This window comes from Anolis carolinensis, chromosome 4 (genome assembly GCF_035594765.1).
Source record: "Anolis carolinensis isolate JA03-04 chromosome 4, rAnoCar3.1.pri, whole genome shotgun sequence".
In the NCBI taxonomy this organism is placed as follows: domain Eukaryota; kingdom Metazoa; phylum Chordata; class Lepidosauria; order Squamata; family Dactyloidae; genus Anolis; species Anolis carolinensis.
Genome location: NC_085844.1, coordinates 32,869,947 through 32,889,991, shown reverse-complemented (window position 1 = coordinate 32,889,991; position 20,045 = coordinate 32,869,947). Strand labels below are relative to the sequence as shown.

General features: G+C 38.6%; 1 protein-coding gene across 1 annotated transcript in view; it reads right to left on the bottom strand.

Moving 5' to 3' along the window:
- Positions 1–2,124: 2,124 nt before the first annotated feature.
- The window catches only part of calb1 (calbindin 1), a 30,910-nt gene continuing 12,989 nt past the window's right edge, over positions 2,125–20,045 (bottom strand). The window contains exons 4-11 of the mRNA XM_003219530.4: positions 13,759–13,842; positions 13,602–13,658; positions 9,814–9,891; positions 8,204–8,259; positions 7,341–7,380; positions 7,182–7,235; positions 6,992–7,063; positions 2,125–3,532 (exon numbers count right to left, since the gene is read on the bottom strand). Coding sequence (XP_003219578.1) covers positions 3,419–3,532; positions 6,992–7,063; positions 7,182–7,235; positions 7,341–7,380; positions 8,204–8,259; positions 9,814–9,891; positions 13,602–13,658; positions 13,759–13,842 — 555 coding nt within the window. The 3' untranslated portion in view covers positions 2,125–3,418. The remainder of the gene's footprint in view (positions 3,533–6,991; positions 7,064–7,181; positions 7,236–7,340; positions 7,381–8,203; positions 8,260–9,813; positions 9,892–13,601; positions 13,659–13,758; positions 13,843–20,045) is intronic.

Sequence of the window (20,045 nt, the reverse complement as noted above, 5' to 3'; positions counted from 1 at the left end):
AATTGCTAGGATTGGCAGGTGTTTCTTATTGTAAGAATTACTTAGTGGCCAGAAAGCTTGTCCGGTATGAACATTAAATGAGATACCAAAATCTTGTATTTTGTGATATCAGTTGAATATGTTGCCTTCAAATCACACAACATATTTTGGGGGGGAACGGGGGAGCAGTAAATACGGCAGGTGTCTACAATTTACACTCCAATGTGCTCAGCATGGTGACAATAAAATTCCTTTCCTCGTGGTAGCTGCTGGCTAGCCATTACAATATTTCCAGGTGTTTGAAAGTTTTTATGAGATTTGCCATCTCATAGGAGCCTGAAACTTCACAAGAGGCCTTCTTCCAAGACTTGAAGCAGGCCTTATAGAGGTATACCTTGCATATCTCAGCCAGTCTTGACTTGCTCTTCTCCCTGTTTTGAAAACCTGGCCACCAAAATAACATTGCTTCCTGCCATATGTAGTACTGTAACTCAACTCAGATGTGTTATTTATTCATGATCAACCATTTTTCCATTGGTTCTTTTTTTGAGGAAGTCATGTGTAAATGTCCCAGTTTAATATTTCCCTAGTAATTATGGTATCTTGGATGGCATATGTTTCAAAGTTTCAAATTCCTGGGTGACATGGAAGCTCCTGAACAATCTTGATATCTCTGAAACTATGCAGTGCAAATAATCATCTATTCACAAATGTAACCGTACAGTGTTTTCAGCTAGAAGCACTTTAAACTTCTCATCACAGTAGATCAAACTACCAATAAAAATATGAAGAAAAAAACTTAAATCAAATGGTTCATTGGCAAACCAAGTTTCAATCATTTTATAATTTGTAAATATGCCTCTAGGCGAAAATTGAAATCACTGTTCTTTTTCTTTTTTTAAACACACACTATTTTACATTGCATGGAGAAATTAGAGGTGAGTGTGAAGGTGAAGAATTAGATCATGATGCTTGAAGGAGAATTGTCAAAATGGGGACATCTGACCTGACTAAGCCTCTTAATGTGTTAAGCCCTTGCTCACCAAGAGAGATGCTTAAATTAGTACAAATTTCAGAAATGAAACACAAGGCACTTGCATGTTGGAGGCAATTTTTATCTTTGTAAAAGGCATTTGAGCCTTCATGTGAAATCAGCACCTTTATTTTGTATACAATAATTGTCTTTGTAGTTATTTTTTAAAATTAGCCTGGACCTTTCCACCAGAAAATGAAACTTAAAGCAGAACTCTTCCCACTGATAGGCACATTTTGGTGTCCCCAGTGTACATTTGGAATATATCTTCATCTATAGAGAAATTATGCTGTCTTAATAGGATATACTGAAAAAAGAACTGAATTCCACTGAGTCCAACTCCCACAAAGCCCTTTTCTAAAATTAGATCCACTTTTTAAACTAAATGACTGGATCCAATGCACACTTTATAGCAGTGGTTCTCAACCTGTGGGTCCCAGATGCTTTGGCCTTCAGCTCCCAGAAATCCTAACAGCTGGTAAACTGGCTGGGATTTCTGGGAGCTGTAGGCCAAAACACCTGGGGACCCACAGGTTGAAAACCACTGCATTATAGTAACAATTTTTCATGGTCACAAAATTGTTCATCTATCCCCGCAAAAAATCTTTCAGAAGCCACTAAATCAGCGCCTTGAGGCTGATATACTTTGGATATCAGCCATTGTAGCTCCATCTGTAGTCAGTGGGCACAAATGAGTGATGACAAAGTTCTGTTGAAAATAATAGCATGGGATGTGCACAGTTTTGCTGTTTTTGGCACTCACTCCCACATAAGGTATATATGGCTACAACTACGGTTCTGGTGAATATGTCATTAATTTCAACAAACTTCTGAGCTCTCTTGAATTGGAGGGGGGGGGGGCTGGTATTCTAGTTCTGTCTCATAGAAATAGGCAATTTAGCTAAAATACAGTCTGAAGCTTTTGCCCCAAACAAAATGTAGGCCTTGGGTCTGCATGTGGCCCATGTTACACACTTTGCCAACAAATTAGATTTTGGCTTAACGAAGCTGGGCAAGTGTGATATATATCACTAATAAAAGCTTTTTTTAAAAAAAAAACTCATTAACTCAAAGAAATGAACATTGGAAATACAGAAACTAGACACCAGAAGTCTTCGTATATTAAATTTAATTATAGATTACACAGAATGATGTAAAAACAGCAGTTTGCGAGAATCATAATCTGCAAAGTGTGGAAATTATTTTAGAAAATGGGTTGTCATATTCTCTGACACAGCAGCATTCCTTAAAGCAAAAGGTAAAGTCTAGTATGAGGTCAATTTGTGTTTGAATAATTCTACCTGCCTTTATTTATTGTACCCTTTATGTGTTTGTCAACTGCAATTTGTCCAGTAGAAGACACTATTAGTGACTGTGGGGCTACCGAAGTAGCTTAAAGGCTTCTTGTAAAAGTTGGTGCCAATGTTTCCTGAGGCATCTGTGACCTTGGGGTGTGAATTAAGGGAAAATTGATAGCTGGGAAATTAATAACTTGGTGGGAATTAACACGATTAAACTACAGCACTCCGAAGTTCTGTACTGCTAATGAATGCTAACCTCTTCCCCTTGAAACAATGTGCCTTTTGGTCTCCAGCATTCACAATCCCCCAGCTACTGATAGACTCCAAAGAAGTAGCTTTGTCAAGTTTTGTTCCTAGCATGGGTTATAAGTAACTGGCTTGATTATGGGAAATTTATGAGCTTGAAAGAGCTTAGTTTGCATGGGAAGGCCAGGCATTTGGAAAAGTTGCATGTCTGAATGAGTGCCATGCCAGTGTGCCTAATAATGCCTATGCAGCCTCTCCATGTCTTGGATTGTTTTTCCCGTAGTCCACTGACTGAGCCAGCAGGCAGCACTACAGTTTGGAGTGTATGTAGGTCCATCGCCAGACTCTCTTTTTCTTATGAAAACAAAAGAAAACTTCTGTGAATGCTCCTTACAGTAACTTGCCACGCATATCCGCTACCTCTGTCAAATTCTGTTAAACTCAGAACAAATAAGTCATTGAACTATTTCTCTCTCAATCATGGCCAGAAGGACCATTTAATTCATAGAGATCATTATTGCTCCAACAGCAAGTGTCAAAGGATAGAACAATCTCCAGACATGTTGTATGGAAACAATGACCACACTGGGGTGTAATTTTGTTTGTAAATGAATCAACAGACTGGCCCAAACAGAGACATCCTCTTTATCAATCTTATAGTTACAAAAACTGTACATTACAAACAGTATAGAAACAAGCTGAAAAGAATGTGCCATGTATCCTGGCTAATTATCTATATGCAGTTTTAAATTTACAAGGTATAAAAGAAAGTAAAGCCTACTCCCTTATAGTGCACAGTTATAATTTTTTTGTCAAAGATATAGTATGTCACTAGTTAAGTGGAAGGAATCAAAGAGCTCTAGTTTTCACTAGCACAGAGAATAAGAGCAAGTTCTGTTCGGTAAAGCTTTCCTCCGTCAGACAAGGCCATTATGTTCTTCTTGTATGTTGCAAGGTTGTTAATATCTAGTACCTGTTTTAAGAAAAAAGGAAATTGCTGTATAATTAGGTTGTCAGATCAAGATTGCTTCAGGTCCTGAGGTTTCCACACCAAAACTTGAGATCCATGTTCATCTGGCTGATGTCATTAAGTAAGATGCAACACAGTTGTTCATATCTTGTCATTCAAACACACAAGCATACAAAAATTTCCTGTTTGGAAATTAAGACCTTAGCTAAGGATCTGTTCTCAGGTCAAGGTGAAGGGAGATTATTCACTAACTTGGGGACATAGGATAAGGAACATTTAATCTAGTCTACTTGCTTCCAGCGATCAGAGTATAGCAGAGGGGGAGCCCTGACAACACAATGATTTGGTGGGGACGTTAAATAGGAAACTATAGTAGGCCAACCACATTTGTGGATTTAACGTTTGAATACAATATTTGGTAATTGACAGATTTTATTAATATGATATCTCTAGAAATCTCTAGTCCTCCAGCAAGACTCTATTATGACCAACTTCTGGCAAAAGCTGACCACAGAGTCACACCTGAGGAAGTTGCTGTTCTTGGTTGGGCTCTAGTTTCACAGCCAGCCCTTTATTCACACTATTTATGACAAGTGCCTACTATATACTATAGCGAGCCCTAGAAAATCTTTGAAAATTGCAGCAACAAATCAATCAAGTCATGGAAACTGTAATAGTCCACTGCTGTACTTTTCCTCTTTCCCAGAGAAGCAGAGATCAAAACTAGAGAATTTCATGAAACCAAGCCCTGAGTTGTAGCAACCCTTGTCCAGTTTCATTGCTAGCCTAAATTGATAAACTTGCTAGAACTCTGTAGAAATATCATTTAGCTTTAGATCACTCACTTGAAACGTTGATGAAAAGAATCTTTATATGGTGTGAGGTATCGTGGTTGCCATCATCTTGATTACATTTATTTAAATAAATTATTATTAACTACATGTTTCACACAACGGTACCTGAATATATTTTAGAAAACTATTCTAGCAAGTTGTCTTAAGCCCAAATTAGATGTGACACCATGCAATTAGCAAGTGCTTGAATTGTCTTTAAATATGTGAATACTGCTTATTAATATTTTTCACACTAAAAATGCCACGGAGTAAAGTAAAATTATAATTAACTATGCAGTCTAAAACGCTTGCAGAAAGAGCAATTGTGCTCAAAAGTGCAATAGGGAGCAAAAGAGTAAAAGCTGTGTTCCAAATCTCCCCACTCACAAGGGCCAATCAAAGCACTCCATACAGATGGCTATCCAGCTTCTGTTTAAAAACCTCTAAAGAAGGAGACTTTGCAACACTTTGAGGCAGCATATTCCACTGTTGAACACCTCTCAGCATCAGATGTTCTTCCTAATGTTCACTTGTACATTACCAACTACTCATACGTGCACATTATTAAAAATACAAAGCATCATCTATGAGATCTCATTGTGGGCAACTGTATTTCTAGATGTTTTCTGGCTGGCACTCCAAAAAGCTCTCACTACTGGTTATGTTGTGGAGGCTGATGGGAACTGCAGTCCCAAAATATCTGGAGGGTGACAGATTGCCCACTCCTAGTCAAAATATGTTGTGGTACAAGGGAACTTGCCTTATGCTAGACAAGCAACAGCAATGAAGTCAAGAATGCCGCAGAGCAGGCAGTAGTAGTAATAGGGTTGGATAGTTTGAATAGCCCAAAGTGTCTTTCCTTCTTGTCTGCCTATCCTGACTCCATTATGACGTAAATCAGTATTCCTAGGGATTTTTTTAACCACTTCTACGCTTCCCAATATTCCTATCTCATTTCTTCCCAAGAATGAAGCTGGATTAAATTAGCACCCTGAGTCCATTTCCCCTCTTTGAATGGAGTCCGCATAATAAAGCCTTTAGTTTGTTTCTCCAAGCCACTGGTGTCTTTGCTCCTTAATCAGGATCTCTAACTGCTGCACACACTCTTGATCACTTCACACTAAACCAGACCTGCAGTCAATTTAATTCACTGTAATCCTCTTATCGGAAGCACCTTTCCAGGGTTTCAAACAAAAGTGTTTCCTAGCCGTATTTAGACGCTGAACCTGGATGTTAATTGCTCAGCTGAAGTCCTTCTGATTGCTATGGCATGAGAGCATAACATCTGCAAGCACTGAATTTGATACTTGGCATGTAAATGATTCTTCTTCCCCACCAAGTATAGTTATTGCAACTGCTGAAGGAAAATGTCTTGTGAATGATGGATATCTCTCTGACACATCTATTCATGGACACTGGGCCTGTGAGGTCCTGAATATCAGGAAGAACTTCAACAGTGTTCAACAGTGGAACTCTCTGCCTCAGAGTTTGGTGGAAGCTCCTTCCTTGGAAGCTTTTAAACAGAGTTTGGATGGCCATCTGTTGGAGGTGCTTCTATTGTGCTCCTGCATGTCAGGGTGTTGGACTAGATAGCCCATGTGGTCTCTTCCAACACTTTTATTCTAAGATTCTATAGATTTTGCTTTCGATACACAGTTTGTACTCAGCTTTTCAAGTTAAAAATAGTGATCTGGTTTATATGACTGAAAAAGTCATTCTTATTTTATTACACCAATAGCGGAGGGATTTCACATTAGAACAGCCTTTCCCAGCTGATGTGATATCTACTGCAGATGTTTTGATTTTAACTCTCATCAGCCAATGGCAAGAAACACTAAGAGTTGATATCCAAAACATCCAAAAGATGCTGGATTTGAAAAGGTTGAACAAGAAATAAATACTTCCCATACAGTCCAGTGAAAGCATGCAGATGAACTCAAAAGGCAGCCATGAATATCCATCACTGAGCAATGCCATACTTCAATTTTACTACTAGCTCACTATTAGGAATTCTGGTGGGATGGGCTCTAAGTGCTGCACATTTCAAACAGCCTATGCAGAACTTGGAGATACTACTTTTTGGCACTTGCAGAATCCTCCAGCCACCATGGCCATACTGATAGGGGGATTATGGGAGCTGCAAGGTTTATGTGACAGCATATGCTGATGTGTTCCAAATATTTTAGGGAACAATTCCTAACATTTTCAGTAAGCAAGCATTCAGTAGCAGCAAGAGTGTTGTATCTCTCAATCTGCTTCAAGAAGATTGAACCCACTGTATTGTCAGCCAATTAGAATGGACTCTTTTGAATTGTGTGTTTGTGATGCCGATTTTGAAAAGGACACAGCACTACCTGAAATATCAGGTAGTGCTGTGTCCTTTTCAAAATCGGCACCACAAACACACAATTCAAAAGAGTAACATAAAATAACCACTGTGTGGAGCAAGGAAGTAATGGTGCCAATGCCTGCTACCTGATGCTATACATATGAATGCACTCTGTTGCTTTGGAAATCTAAACATAATGGATTACAAAGCCATCAATATTTATTGCTTAGGGGACAGGGGCAATCCTTGAAAATCCTGTTTAAATGCACTTTTAATGGAAATAAAAGCCATTAGAATTACCGTTTTGTTCTTTTCACAGAGATCTTTCAGTAAAATATCTAATTCGTTTTCATCTATGTAGCCATTTCCATCCTGAAAATAAACAAACAAGACAACATGACCAATTGAATTATTTCACCTTGCAGAACAGGTACAATAAAATGGTTTCATCGGTGAGAGTTTACTTTTAAAAAAGAAAAAGTCTACTTACTGAATCAAATGTATCGAATGCTTTATTAAACTCTTTCGAACACATTTTGACACCCTAATATTCAAAAGAAAAAAAGTATTAGAACAGCAGTTGATGGGATATTGATAGGTATGTATATAATATACATATATGTGAGGCCATATTTAGAATGCTGCATACCTGAAATTTAATGAGAAAATTCTCGTCTACTGGAAGCAATCTGGAGAAAACACAAGAATATTGGAAACAATTACTGAACTGCTATAATAAGTAGTCAATATTGACTTCACATACATTTTGAAGAATGCTGACATCATCATCATCATCATAATTCTGTGCCATAACATTTAAAAGGGATTAGCATTTTAAAAATAAAATGCAGCTAAAAATGTACAAAAAGTGAACATTAAAATATGCACAGATTTTAAACAATACACTTGAAATGGTAAAATACAATTTAAAAGAAAAGCTATTAAAGTTAAATTTAAAACAATAGAGCATCCTTAACCCAATCTTTATAAAACTTTGACTTTAAAATCTTATTGGAATAGAAAAGTTTACACTCGCCAACAGAAAATGCTGAGAAAAAAATCTTGGTGCCTTTGGGATGGACCCTCCCAGGTACCAGACTCACCACCTACCACCCAATACAGGGGAAATGTACACAACTCATGAAAATTATTTCCAAAATTTCCTTCCCATTAGTTGGAATGGGAAGCAAATAGGTTTTTCAAAAATTCAAATACCATAACAGTCCAGTCTGGCAGGAAAATCCTCCCAATCTAAGGTTGGCAGAGCTTTGGATGAATCTATTTGTGCACTTTAAACTCAGCAGTGCTCACCAATTAGAACTGCTGTGCATTTTTCTTTTTATAAGAAGAGAGTTATTTTTAATAAACAGGGAGGAGGTGGTGGATTTTATTTTTTCAAATACACTGTATTTTGGCAATTCAAATTATTTCTGAAGTTATTTTTCCTTTCTCTAGGTTTCACTACATGTTGTTGCTAATCTCCATTTTTTCTTCTTCTGTAACTCTACATACCTGGCCATTTCAGTCAGTTCCAGTTTTCCATCATTGTTTTCATCAAACATCTTGAGCTGAAAAATTATTATAGGATTGTTGAGTGGAAAGATTGTTGTGTTTAGCAAAATGAGCAAAATAATAGTTTCCCTAGAAGTGCCACTGATTTATCTTATCAGGATATGGTCAATCCATGACAATCCTGAATTAGACTCCCAAGAGATTGATGTCTGCTCTTCAGTTGCCTGCTTTGAGTGAAAGTGGTCTCGCTTCAGCAGACACCTTTAAAAATAAGGCTCTTTCCACATTAGATTCCACACAGTTCTTGTAAGGAGCCCCCTGTGGTACAGCAGGTTAAACTGCTGAGCTGCTGAACTTGTTGATTGAAAGGTCGATAGTTTGAATCTGGGGAGCGGGGTGAGCTCCCACTGTTAGCCCCAGCTTCTGCCAACCTAGCAGTTCGAAAACATGCAAATGTGAGTAGATCAATAGGTACCACTCCAGCGGGAAGGTAATGGTGCTCCATGCAGTCATGCCAGCCACATGACCTTGGAGGTGTCTACGGACAATGCTGGCTCTTCGGCTTAGAAATGGAGATGAGCACCAACCCCCAGAGTTGGACACAACTAGACTTAATGTCAAGAGAAAACCTTTACCAACAGTTCTCATGACTACTTTTTAGCCCTTTATATTGCATGGGTGCAAGAGTTCTGCTTATGGAACAGAATATGCTTGTATCTTTCCCCCCCCCCCCCTTACCCTTTATAATGTCTACTGGAAGGCTGAGATGTCCTCCAGAAAAACATGCGAAATGGAAGATTGGATGTATTTAATGCCTCCCTAACTTTTGTTCAAGGAAGCCTCAATTTTATCCAATATCATTCCATTCAAGGCTGAGTACCTTAGATCCACTGTTGAAATTTTTACTATAACTGTTTATTAATTTAGTAACTGTTTATTACTTACTTATTATTTGTTACAAAGGATGATGCGCTATCTTAAGCACATGTCAATATATTCAATGAGCAAAATAAAGCCAGGGTAAGAATCACGTAATAATGCAGTAGTGTTGGAACTTTTGATATTAGCCATTTACATTTTCTCATCACCAACCAAGGCATATAGTTTTCAGCACAAGCCAATTTTCCATAACTAGGTCAGAGTTGTAATTTTGCAAAAACAACACTGCTGAAGGCAACAATTCAAAATGTAACTGGGATAATGCCAGAATACCAAATTGGTTACTAGTACTGTGAAGTGCACGCAATGCAAGCCGTTGTTGGAAGCCACCTGAGTTTCAATCTGCCAACGCCACTGCTGTGAAATAGTCTCTCATATCTGAGAGCTTCTACAAAGTCCGTGGAAATGAATGAAGGCTTCACTACAGGAGGACCTGTTAGGTTTCCCCTAAACATAATTTGAAATTTTTGTTCCCTGGGACAGAATTCCTCTTTAGGCATTCATTGTTTGTGAAGCTTCTTCTACTGACTGATGCATAATTCAGAGAAGGGTGTGAGGGATCAAAATATGATAATGGGATAGAGTGTTTTAGTGAGGTTGAGAATGAATGTATTAGCACAGAAACTGGGTGAACTAAATTTCCCAAATGAAACAGTTGCCACCACTCTTACCATGATGTCTGTATATTCCGACAGCTTTGAATCATCAATCTGCTTGTTTGCCTTCTGTAGTAAGTCTTTCAAAAAGCTCTGCAACAAAACAAATATGTCAAAAAAATCAGTATATTCAGCTGGGTTTAGGAGCGAGATATTATATTGTATGACCTGCTGGACGAGATACAACAGCTAAATCAGCTGTCAAAATTCAGAATCCAACTGAAGACCTGTCTTTTCTGGCAGGTCTACCCTGTCAATATTAAACTATCAATTTTAACCTCCATGGTATTGGTCTTTGTTGTGTGTTGTTGTAGTAACTATTATTGCAACAATTGTATTCATGCTTATCCAGGAATAATAGGATTAGGTTTTAAGTAACTGATGTATAGAATTAGCCTGTAAAACTGAGTTGTATGATCATATGAAGGAAAAGAAAGAAGCTATATACATAAGTCTTTAAAGTCAATGTCAGTATTATGCCTACAGCAGGAAGCAAGAACTATGCTTAGGCACAGACATTAATGGGATAAAAATGGCTGCATTTTCATTGGTTTGCATTCAAAATGTTAGGCAAAATAAAGGACAAGAATTCAGATATTGAGTAACTCTACAGCTGAGCAAGGTTGACCCAGACACGTTCTGGGTTAAAATGGAAGCAGGCACTCAGGTTGTCTAAGGAAAATCTTATTAAATTCATGAGGCTACCATAAGGTGACTTGAAGACACTAACACCTCTTGTAGACAAGACAGCCAACTAAATCATATGCATATAGCAGACAGGCTATATTAGGTAGCTCTGTTAGATCAATAGCAGTCATAGCCACAGCAATGAGGAGGTATGTGGTAGTAGAGATTACCTCCAGCTTTCCATTTGCCCTTGTAAGCTGCTACTTAACCCTCCCACCAATTATGATGCAGCTAAGCCCACTGAATTGCCCACACTAAGTTATGCACACAATACTCTGTTGAATATAAAATTTCCATTCCAGCTACATATATATGGAGGAGACAGAACTGTTTGTGTTCTGCTTTGCTCCCCAACCTCCATTTCAATCGTTTTTTCAATTTTGTCTAATTTGGATTCCTAGACACAGTGTAAAAATAAACTTGTCATTTAAACTAGCCTGCTGTCCGGCTTTGAGTTTAATGCCACTGTCACTCATCCAGAGGTGGGGTCTTCTCCTTCAAAGATTGATTCCATAATTGCATACCTCCCTTTTCTGCTAGTAAATCTGAAGGAAAGCAGGAAATCACTATACTGACCTTCAAACACAACCCCCTTTTTGTTTTCCCAACAGAGCAGTCAATTGTCCTAGTTTAGTGACATTTAAAGTTCTTTATTAAGAAAGACATCCAAAGAGCTAGGGAATTGCAAATGCATATTGGCTGGGAGCAAAACACACACGCACCTGTTCTAACTCCTTTAATACTATTCTGTGGAGGATTGTTCTATTCCGATATTATGAACCAGATTTTTTAGCTTATAGCACTAATAGAAAGTTATTGGTTAAATGGCATGAAGGGGAAGCTTTGTGTGGAAGGACTTAGCTGTAATACGAAGCTGGTGAAATAAGTACCCAAGAAGGGATTTTTAGCAAGAGAGCTGAATTCAACACAAGTAGAGAATTCAGAACACTATCCTATAAGTATCTGAATAATATAAAATAATGTACCTTTTACCAGAAAAGTGGCCAAGATAGTAAACGGTCTTGAAACAAAGCCCTTTGGGACCTGGGCATGATTAACTTGGAGAAGAGGTGATATGATATCAGTCTTTAAACATTTGAATAAGACAGAGGAAGCTATCACCCATATTGTTAATATTTCAAGAGGTAACTAGGCAACTCAGGCACTCTTGGAGATTGTTTCTGGCCTTTAAAAGCCCCATTTACTGTTTTAAATGAATGTTGAAATTCATTTTATTTGTATATCATCCTGAGATCTTTTGATATAGGGTGGGGTCCAAATGGTTAAAAAAATAAATACAGAAATAACAGAAAATCTTCATAAGGTACTAATCTGCATATCACACTTTTATCAATAAAATGTAACTTGCAAGAGACCCAAAAATGTAACAGACCCAAAATTAATAAGAACATCAGCCCTGGCCTTATCTTTCTCAACTGCTGAGTATGCCTGTCCTGTTTGGCACAAATCTGTCCACGCGAAGCAGGTGAACACAGCACTGAACAAAACATGCAGAATAATCACAGGGTGACTTAAACCTACACCTGCTGATAAACTCTACAAGCTAGCTGGCATTGCCCCCCCCCCCCCCGATGTGTGACTGTAAGTTGCTACTAACTGTGAGAGAAATAAGGTTGTGAAACACTGTGAAAGCCATCCACTGCATTGCTATCAGCCTCCTCCCAGTAGACTCAAATCAAGGAAAAGTTTCATGAGAACCACCACTCCTTTTGACGTTCCCCCAGCAACAGCAAGAGTATCCCTTTGAGCAGCTAAACCAGGCAATCCCAACTGGATGGCTCCCCAAGAGGGTCTGTCTCCAGGGGCAAACCAAGAATGGGCAACTTGGAAGTCCCTAAAAGACTCCGAAGTGGTGGGCAGATCAAAAGACAATCTGGCAAGATGGCACTACCTGGAGGTAGTTTGTGTGAATCCACCTTGTGTGACTGTGGAGCAGAACAAACAACTCAGCATATGTATGCTGGCCCATAATGTCCTACCTTAGGTACAGAGGAAGAGTTGTTTAAAGCTACAGATAATGTGGTTACTGTTGCCCACTTTTGGTCTAAAATTATTAAGCTGCTTGTGATTCCTTTATTTTATCAGTTTTAAACATATTTATTATGCAATACTTTTGTCACGAAATAAACTTGCAACTATCACCATGATGCTGTACACAGCAGTCCACAAGTTACAAACATCCAACTTACAAATGACTCAGTTAAGAACAGGGGTGAGAACAGAAAGGAAATTCACTCCTGGAAGAGTTATCCTGGGGAAAGGGTGTCTCCACTGAAGCTTGATCACCAGTCCTTATTTCCACAACAAGCCATTTTTTTCAAAATAAAATTATCACAGGGACAGAAAGTGAAGTGAAATCTTCTAAACAGGGGCACAGACAACAAAAGAAACAGCACAGGGGTGTTCTCCCTTCCCTATGCGATCCAAAACCTAAAAATCTATATTTTTGGCTGGAGTTATACTTTTTAAAAGTATCTGTTCTGCCTTACATACAAATTCATCTTAAGAACAAACCTACAGAACCTTTTTTGTAACTTGGGGACTGACTGTATTTGACTCCCACTCTTGAAGTTGTATAGTCCAGGAATGGCTACCATGCGATGAGCTATTTGTTTAAAGCAGAGGTTGGCATAAGCAACTATGTCTCTCCATATGCTTTGAATTACAATTTCTCATGACTGGTTATGCTGCCCATGTCTGCTGGAACTGTATATGGAGAGCATTTGGAAGATGACAGTTGCCAATCCCAGATGTGAATAAATCCTTATATTAACTTCAAAAAAGGTAAATTGATAAAATTCCTGTACAAAAATGTTTTTGTTTGTTTTATGGGATTATTATTGCCTTTTAATGTTGATGTTTGTATCACTGGATGAGACTTACAATTGTCTGCTTTAAAGCACTTAAAGACAGATTTTCTTTCCACGTGCAGCTTCACAATAACCAAAATTTACTGTTTCTCTACACGAAAAATGTGAATCTAATTGCCAGAATTCTTTTCCCAGGAATTTGCCATCACTCTTGTCATCATCATTTTTCCTTTGCAGTGGACTAGGCTATAGTGTCTAAATAAATAACCATGCAACATTTCTTACCTTGAGTTCTTCAGCATCAATAAAGCCACTGTGGTCACTATCATATTTCCGCCATATCTGGAATGGAGAAATTAATCATTTGAAATAAAAATAGCAGAAAGAGTTTTTGATCTTGATAGTTTAAATTTACCAAAAAGGCAATTTTTCTGTAGGTTACCTGCATGAAGTCTTCACTTGATTTCAGCTGCTGGCATCTAAAGAATAAGAGGAAATTCTCTTCTGTTGGTAATATCTGAGCAAGCTGTAAAAGATTAAGTTTAAATTTTACTTAAATCCAATCTTTATTGGAAAAAACAGTATTATACTAATGTTCAATAATATATATTAACAAAATAAAATATTTGTTATTAACTTATGAACACAACAAACACATTGATGAAATAAATAGTAACTATGATTTTTTTCTGCCAGAGAAGGAGGCATCAACAGCAATAAGGATTCAATTCTTTTTTTGGATTCAACCCATTGTGAATCTGCAGTACTTTTCAACTTGGACCTACTTTCCTTTTTCTAAGAAATCACATTTTATGAAAGCTGATTTTCATAACCATGTGGATTAATTAATTACCCAGCAAAAATAGTACTGACTGAGGACTAGAGAAGGACTACTTTCCCATTATAGCTTTCAACCAGTTTCAGATATTGGTAGAGAGAATAATCAAACAATTGCTCCTTAATAAGTATTCTTGTCTCCTTCAATGAAATTGTTCAGGAACTTAAACTGAAGTTGAGCAATATGAGTCAGGCAGCCAAAGAAAAGGGAGAGAGCACAGCAAATATTTGGCTTGTGAACAGAGGCTGGATGGGCATCTGCCAAGAGTGATTTGTGTTGCATAACAGAATGGGGTTGGGCTGGATGGCCCTTGTGGTCTCTTCCACAACGACTTCTAGGTGGGAATTGTTTTGACTCTTTGCATTGCCAGATATTTAGGGACTGAGGGAAAATTCAACTGGGGGCAGAATTTGTGCTTCTGCCTTCAGTTGCTTCCCCTCTCATTTCTATTTCTATACCATTGGTTATTTGGGATATGTCAGATGACTTGTTTTCCATTAAATGGTACCTTTTTAGAGCAGACTATAATTTTTAATATGACACCAATGCCAAGAAATAGAAACTAGCTTTTATCTCTTCTCTTGCATCTCCTTCTCCTATCTCTCTCCCATCTTCCCATTCTGTATAAAACATTCACATTTCATACCACCTAAAATTCATGCATATGGTCCCCAAACTGAGAACTCACCCATTGCCAGGGTGATAACATGAAACCTTTATTTCAAACTAGATGGAAAAGCATGAGTCACTTGGATTTCCTGTCTCTCTGTCTCTGTCTCTCTCTGTCTCTCTCTCTCTCTCTCTCTCTCTCTCTGCCGCACAATGGCTTTTATATCCCAAACGACTCTATTGCAAACTACCCGTCAATTATTTCAGTGTGAGACTGAGCGTAAAATTTTGTCATGTAACCTTTTGTCCCAGCCCTATGTGATCTGGAGTTCACTTCCCTGCTTATGCCTTTACCTGAGCTCTGTGGCTGCCGTGCGTTGGGACCTTACTTGTCCCCAGGCCGGTCTCCCTAATCCATAGCCTCTTTCTTTAACACATTTGGATGAGCTGGAAATAGAATGTCTGTGTTTCCAGGATTATCGTTGCAAAGGGTTTGTTCATAAGTGGAATTTTAAATCCATAGCCGCAAGATATTCATGTAATTGTTCAAGTTGTGTGGTTGAATGAGAAACACTAAAGGTTAGACTGTGAGGTGTTATTATCATCATATTACAGGAACCTGAATAGCTCATTTTAGCCTAGGCTAAAAGAAAACATGGTATGTCTGCTAATTTTTCATATGACTTGAGGCTTTAACATGGAAACACGTTCACATTCTAGTAACTTGAAATTATAACCTCGTGCATTAATGTATTTCTTTCATACCCGGAGTTCGAAATGTTTGATGTTTTACTTCAAAACATTAACTTAGATTAAACCGACATTCAGATTTTACTAAAACTAATGGGATATGTTTACAATTGGTTAAGGTAGTTTGGGATCCGGCAGCCTACCCAATTTCCTTCTCCATTATCTATGATTCAAAGGGACGTTGGAAGCTCCAGTCCAACAACATCTGGGGTGGAATCCTGGGAGCTGTAGTTTTATGTATGAATCAAACCCCCAGGAACATCTAACTCGAGACACTTCCAAATCAGTACATCACTTTATGAGACCTATCTCCTAAGTCACAGAAGACTACCCCTCTATTTTCCAATTGCAAGTGGCCTCTCTTTGAAAAGCTGTCTGGTGCAACTCTAGTTTATGAAAAATAGCAATGGAAAGCAGGGAGAGAAGTAGCCGCCACTCTATTTCTTTCTGAAAGCTTGAGGAGAACCATTGCCAGTCAGGGTAGACAATACTAAGAGAGATAGATGGGCACAAAAGAAGCAGAGCCAACATATGACTGTTTCCAATATGGCATGTGGATGAACTTGTCTGACCTTCTCAGCAAGACAACACCCCCCACCTCCATCCCATGTAGGAGGTTGAACATCTTGTCAGCTATTCTTGCAGTCCCAGAAAGTGTGTTGCCATCCCTTTGTGACTCATGCCAGCCATCATGCAGGCCAGCCAGCAGTTATGTTTAATGGTTTTCTTCCCCGACTGTGACTGGCAGGATTGTCAAGCACCAGAGAGGCAGCATATATCACCGGAAGTCTCCAGTCAACATAGTCAGGAGTCAGGATAATAGACAGTGCTGGGATTTATGCCAAGTTAAATAAACTGCAGTTGAGTGTCTCTGATTATACAGCACAAAAAAATCCTTGGCTTAGAAAACCCTTTGAACACCATAAGTCAACAATCTCTATTATTATTATTATTATTATTATTATTATTATTATTATTATTATTATTAACACCTTTATATTTTACCTTTCTCACTATGGGGACTCAAGGTGACTAGCAACCACACAAGCTTATAACAATTTAAAACAAAACAAATACAAAAACTAGAAAACAATTAAATATTATTGTATGGATATGATGTTAAAATACAATAAAAATCTACACAATAGCATTAATGCATTGCTGTGAGTCTTTCAGGCTGTACAGCTATGTTCCATAAGCTTTCTTTCCTGACGTTTCGCCCATATCTGTGGCAGGCATCCTCAGAGGTATACCTCACAATCTCTGAGGATGCCTGCCACAGATGTGGGTGAAACGTCAGGAGAGAAAGCTTCTGGAACATGACCATACAGCCCAAAAGACTCACAGCAACCCAGTGATTCCAGCCATGAAAGCCTTTGACAATAGCATTTAACTGCCATGGTTCAATGCATTGGAATCCTGGAAGTTGTAGTTTGGTGAGGCATCAGCACTCTTTGGCAGAGAAGGCTAAAGACCTTGTAAAACTACAGCTCCCATTATCTATATTTATAACTATATATCATCAAGATCTTTAAGTTAATAAAGAAAAAGAGAAAACTTGAGGATTCTCTGTGTGATAAAAAAAATTCTCCCTTTCCCCCCTAGAAATGTGCTTATATAGTTCAAACATAGGATAATTGCAACCTGGAAATATGAAAGGATAGGCTTTTGAAGCTCTATTTCAGCATAACCAGTGGCTTGAATAAACAAGCTGGAGTGCAGGAAGGGGAGCCTTTTAGAAGAGCAAGCAGACTGTCAGGCTCCCCACATTAGCCTGAGGGCCATGAATAAAAGCTCTGAAACTGAACAGGTCTAATGCTTGCTGCCACTGAAGATGTTCTTAAAACCTCTCTCAACCTAAGGAGCGGTGGTGCTAAAAATGTACTTTGCTAAACTATTCAGGCTGCTATTAATTATTTCAGAAAGCCTTTCCAGAAGACTATTTAAGATTTTAAGAAGGTGGGGAGGATCCAGTTAGATGTATTGGACTACCTTGAAGGGAGGTAACAGAAATGGACAATCAAAGGAAAGGTGGACAAGCCTGCCTCATGGATGCTCATTTTAACAGAGGATGTATCCATGTCGCAAAGTACCGTAGCTCCATCCCATGGATTTTGTAGTTTTGCAAGGTTTTTTTTTTGCCTTCTCTGCTGAAGACTACTGGTGCCTCACCAAACTACAACACCCAGGATTCTGTAACTTGGAGCCATGGGAGTCAAACTGCGATAATTCTGTAGTATGTATACTCTGAAAACAATTTCAGTCTGCATTTAAGCAGGCCCATCATATGCTCACTTGAGAAGTCATTGAGGAACATTTGGCTGTAGCAGAACTCCCTTTCCACTTGCTGAGTAGTTAATTTTTTTGCCATGATGTCTCGACCATTGCTACAGTACAGATAAGGTATCTGAAAGGAGAATGCTTTGCATCCCTGTTTTCCCCTATTCATATCTCCAGAAAGAGAGAGACAAGGTAAGAGAGTTTCAATGGAGATTACATAAGTTAAAATAATGCTTCACAATGGATACCATGTTTAATGTTTAATCCTGTTTGGCAGCTCTTAACATATGCTGCCATCATACCCATCTGGGAGAAAAGAGTAGATGGAATGACAGGGTTTTATGTCCTCCAACTCTTGTTGTAATCTACTCCCTTTGTCTTTTGATTGATTGATTGGTAGCTGAAGCTATACATTTCCTATATGACTACACGAATCTGCCTTGAAAATTGAGATCTGGCATATTTCACAACTGAATTAACACTGAGCTCTTTAAAATTTAATCTATAGCATCTTCCATGCTCAACTTTAGTTAAGCTATTGTTACATTTATTTTATAACAAAATCCATATGCATTGGAATTTCTTCTATATCCTATGTAAGTAAGCTGGCTTGCCTGTATTTTAGTGCTCACTTTATTCATACTAACAAATCTAAAGGTTCCCAACCATCAAAGGGCCCTCACCCTGGCTTGATGTCATGCCCTTCCATCAGCTGTACTCAAGGACCGATACTGGAAGACCCCCTACCCAAAGAGACCCTGCCCCCCTGTGACTTGGGTCAAATAGAAACAATGGACCATGTGCTCCTCCAGTGCCTGTTCTACTGGGACATTCGATCCAGACTCATCCTGCCTTTGCTATATAATTACCCAGGCCATTCAGGACAATTTTATATCATCCTGCTGCTCTCAGATACCAACCCAGTTATAACCTACAATACTGCCAAGTTTTGTGTAGCAGCACTTAAAATCTGCTGATTGATGACTGGATCCAACAGCTAACAATCTAACTATCAGTTAACTGAAATGTAAATCAGTTCTTCCCACCCCAGTACCCTAGACTTGTGCCTTAAATGCTCCTATCCCTCCATCAATCCCTCTCCATCCCTTTTTAGTCCAATCCTGTTTTTAAAGAGATTTGTGTTTTAGCCTTCAACAAATCTTTGTTTTTTAGCCTTTTAGGTGTTATGTACATGCTTCTATGGGACTGTACCCCACTTACATAACCGTAATAAAGATTTTGATTTGATTTGATTTGTTTTTGCTCACTTTATTCATACTAATAATATATCTGATTATTTTGCTGCCTGAGCTAGAGATGATGCTAAAACTTCCCAAATTAGTAATGTCTGGTGGGCAGCTTTGTCATTTATGTGGAGGCTACCCTACTGAGAAGAACTCAAGACTTGACTGAATCTGTGGAGAGTTCCCAAATGATTATCACTCAGACATGTCATTACATCCACACAGAAGCACTGAAGGGAACTATTCTGAATTGTGAAATGTCTTTTATATTAAGGAGTCTTGAGAGTTGGCAAAGAAAACCTGGTTTCCTGCTGTGACTTTTTTGCTAGACAATTTTGCTAAGTTCACATCTGCAATGACTTGGGATTCATGATGCAGCATGTCTGTAGTTGTGGATTACCTGAAGTTTACACCCTGAGGTCACAGACCTGCTCATTAATAGTGTGAGATCACCCCTAGTGCACACTTGACCCTCACCCTCCCTGGCTAATTAGGGCAGACCGGAAAGCTCTAGTCAGGTAGGGTTAAATGCCTAAGGAATCCCACTCTAAGGCACCTGCTGTGAAATTCTTACCAAAGAAACTGTCTCAATCAGAAGCTTCTTACTAAAGAAGCTATCTCAAACAATGTCCAACTACTTCTGTTTACAATTGGGGATAAAAATCTTAAGTATCTAGAGGTATCTCAACTCCAATGATTCCTTGATGAAATCTAGCCTAGTGTCCAGAGGTTGTGCATTTTCACAACCTCTGGACACTGCGAGCTGCCTGATGCAATTTTGGTAGAACTGTGAATTATATCCCAATCAACTGTAATGCCTATTTTAATGGTTTCTTGCTGTTCTGGGGCAAGAGACTCCTGTAGCAGCAACTTATTTTTGTGTGTGTCAGGAGCAACCGGAGTTGCTTCTGGAGTGAGAGAATTGGCCGTCTGCAAGGACATTGCCCAGGGGACGCCCGGATGTTTTGATGTTTTTTACCATCCTTGTGGGAGGCTTCTCTCGTGTCC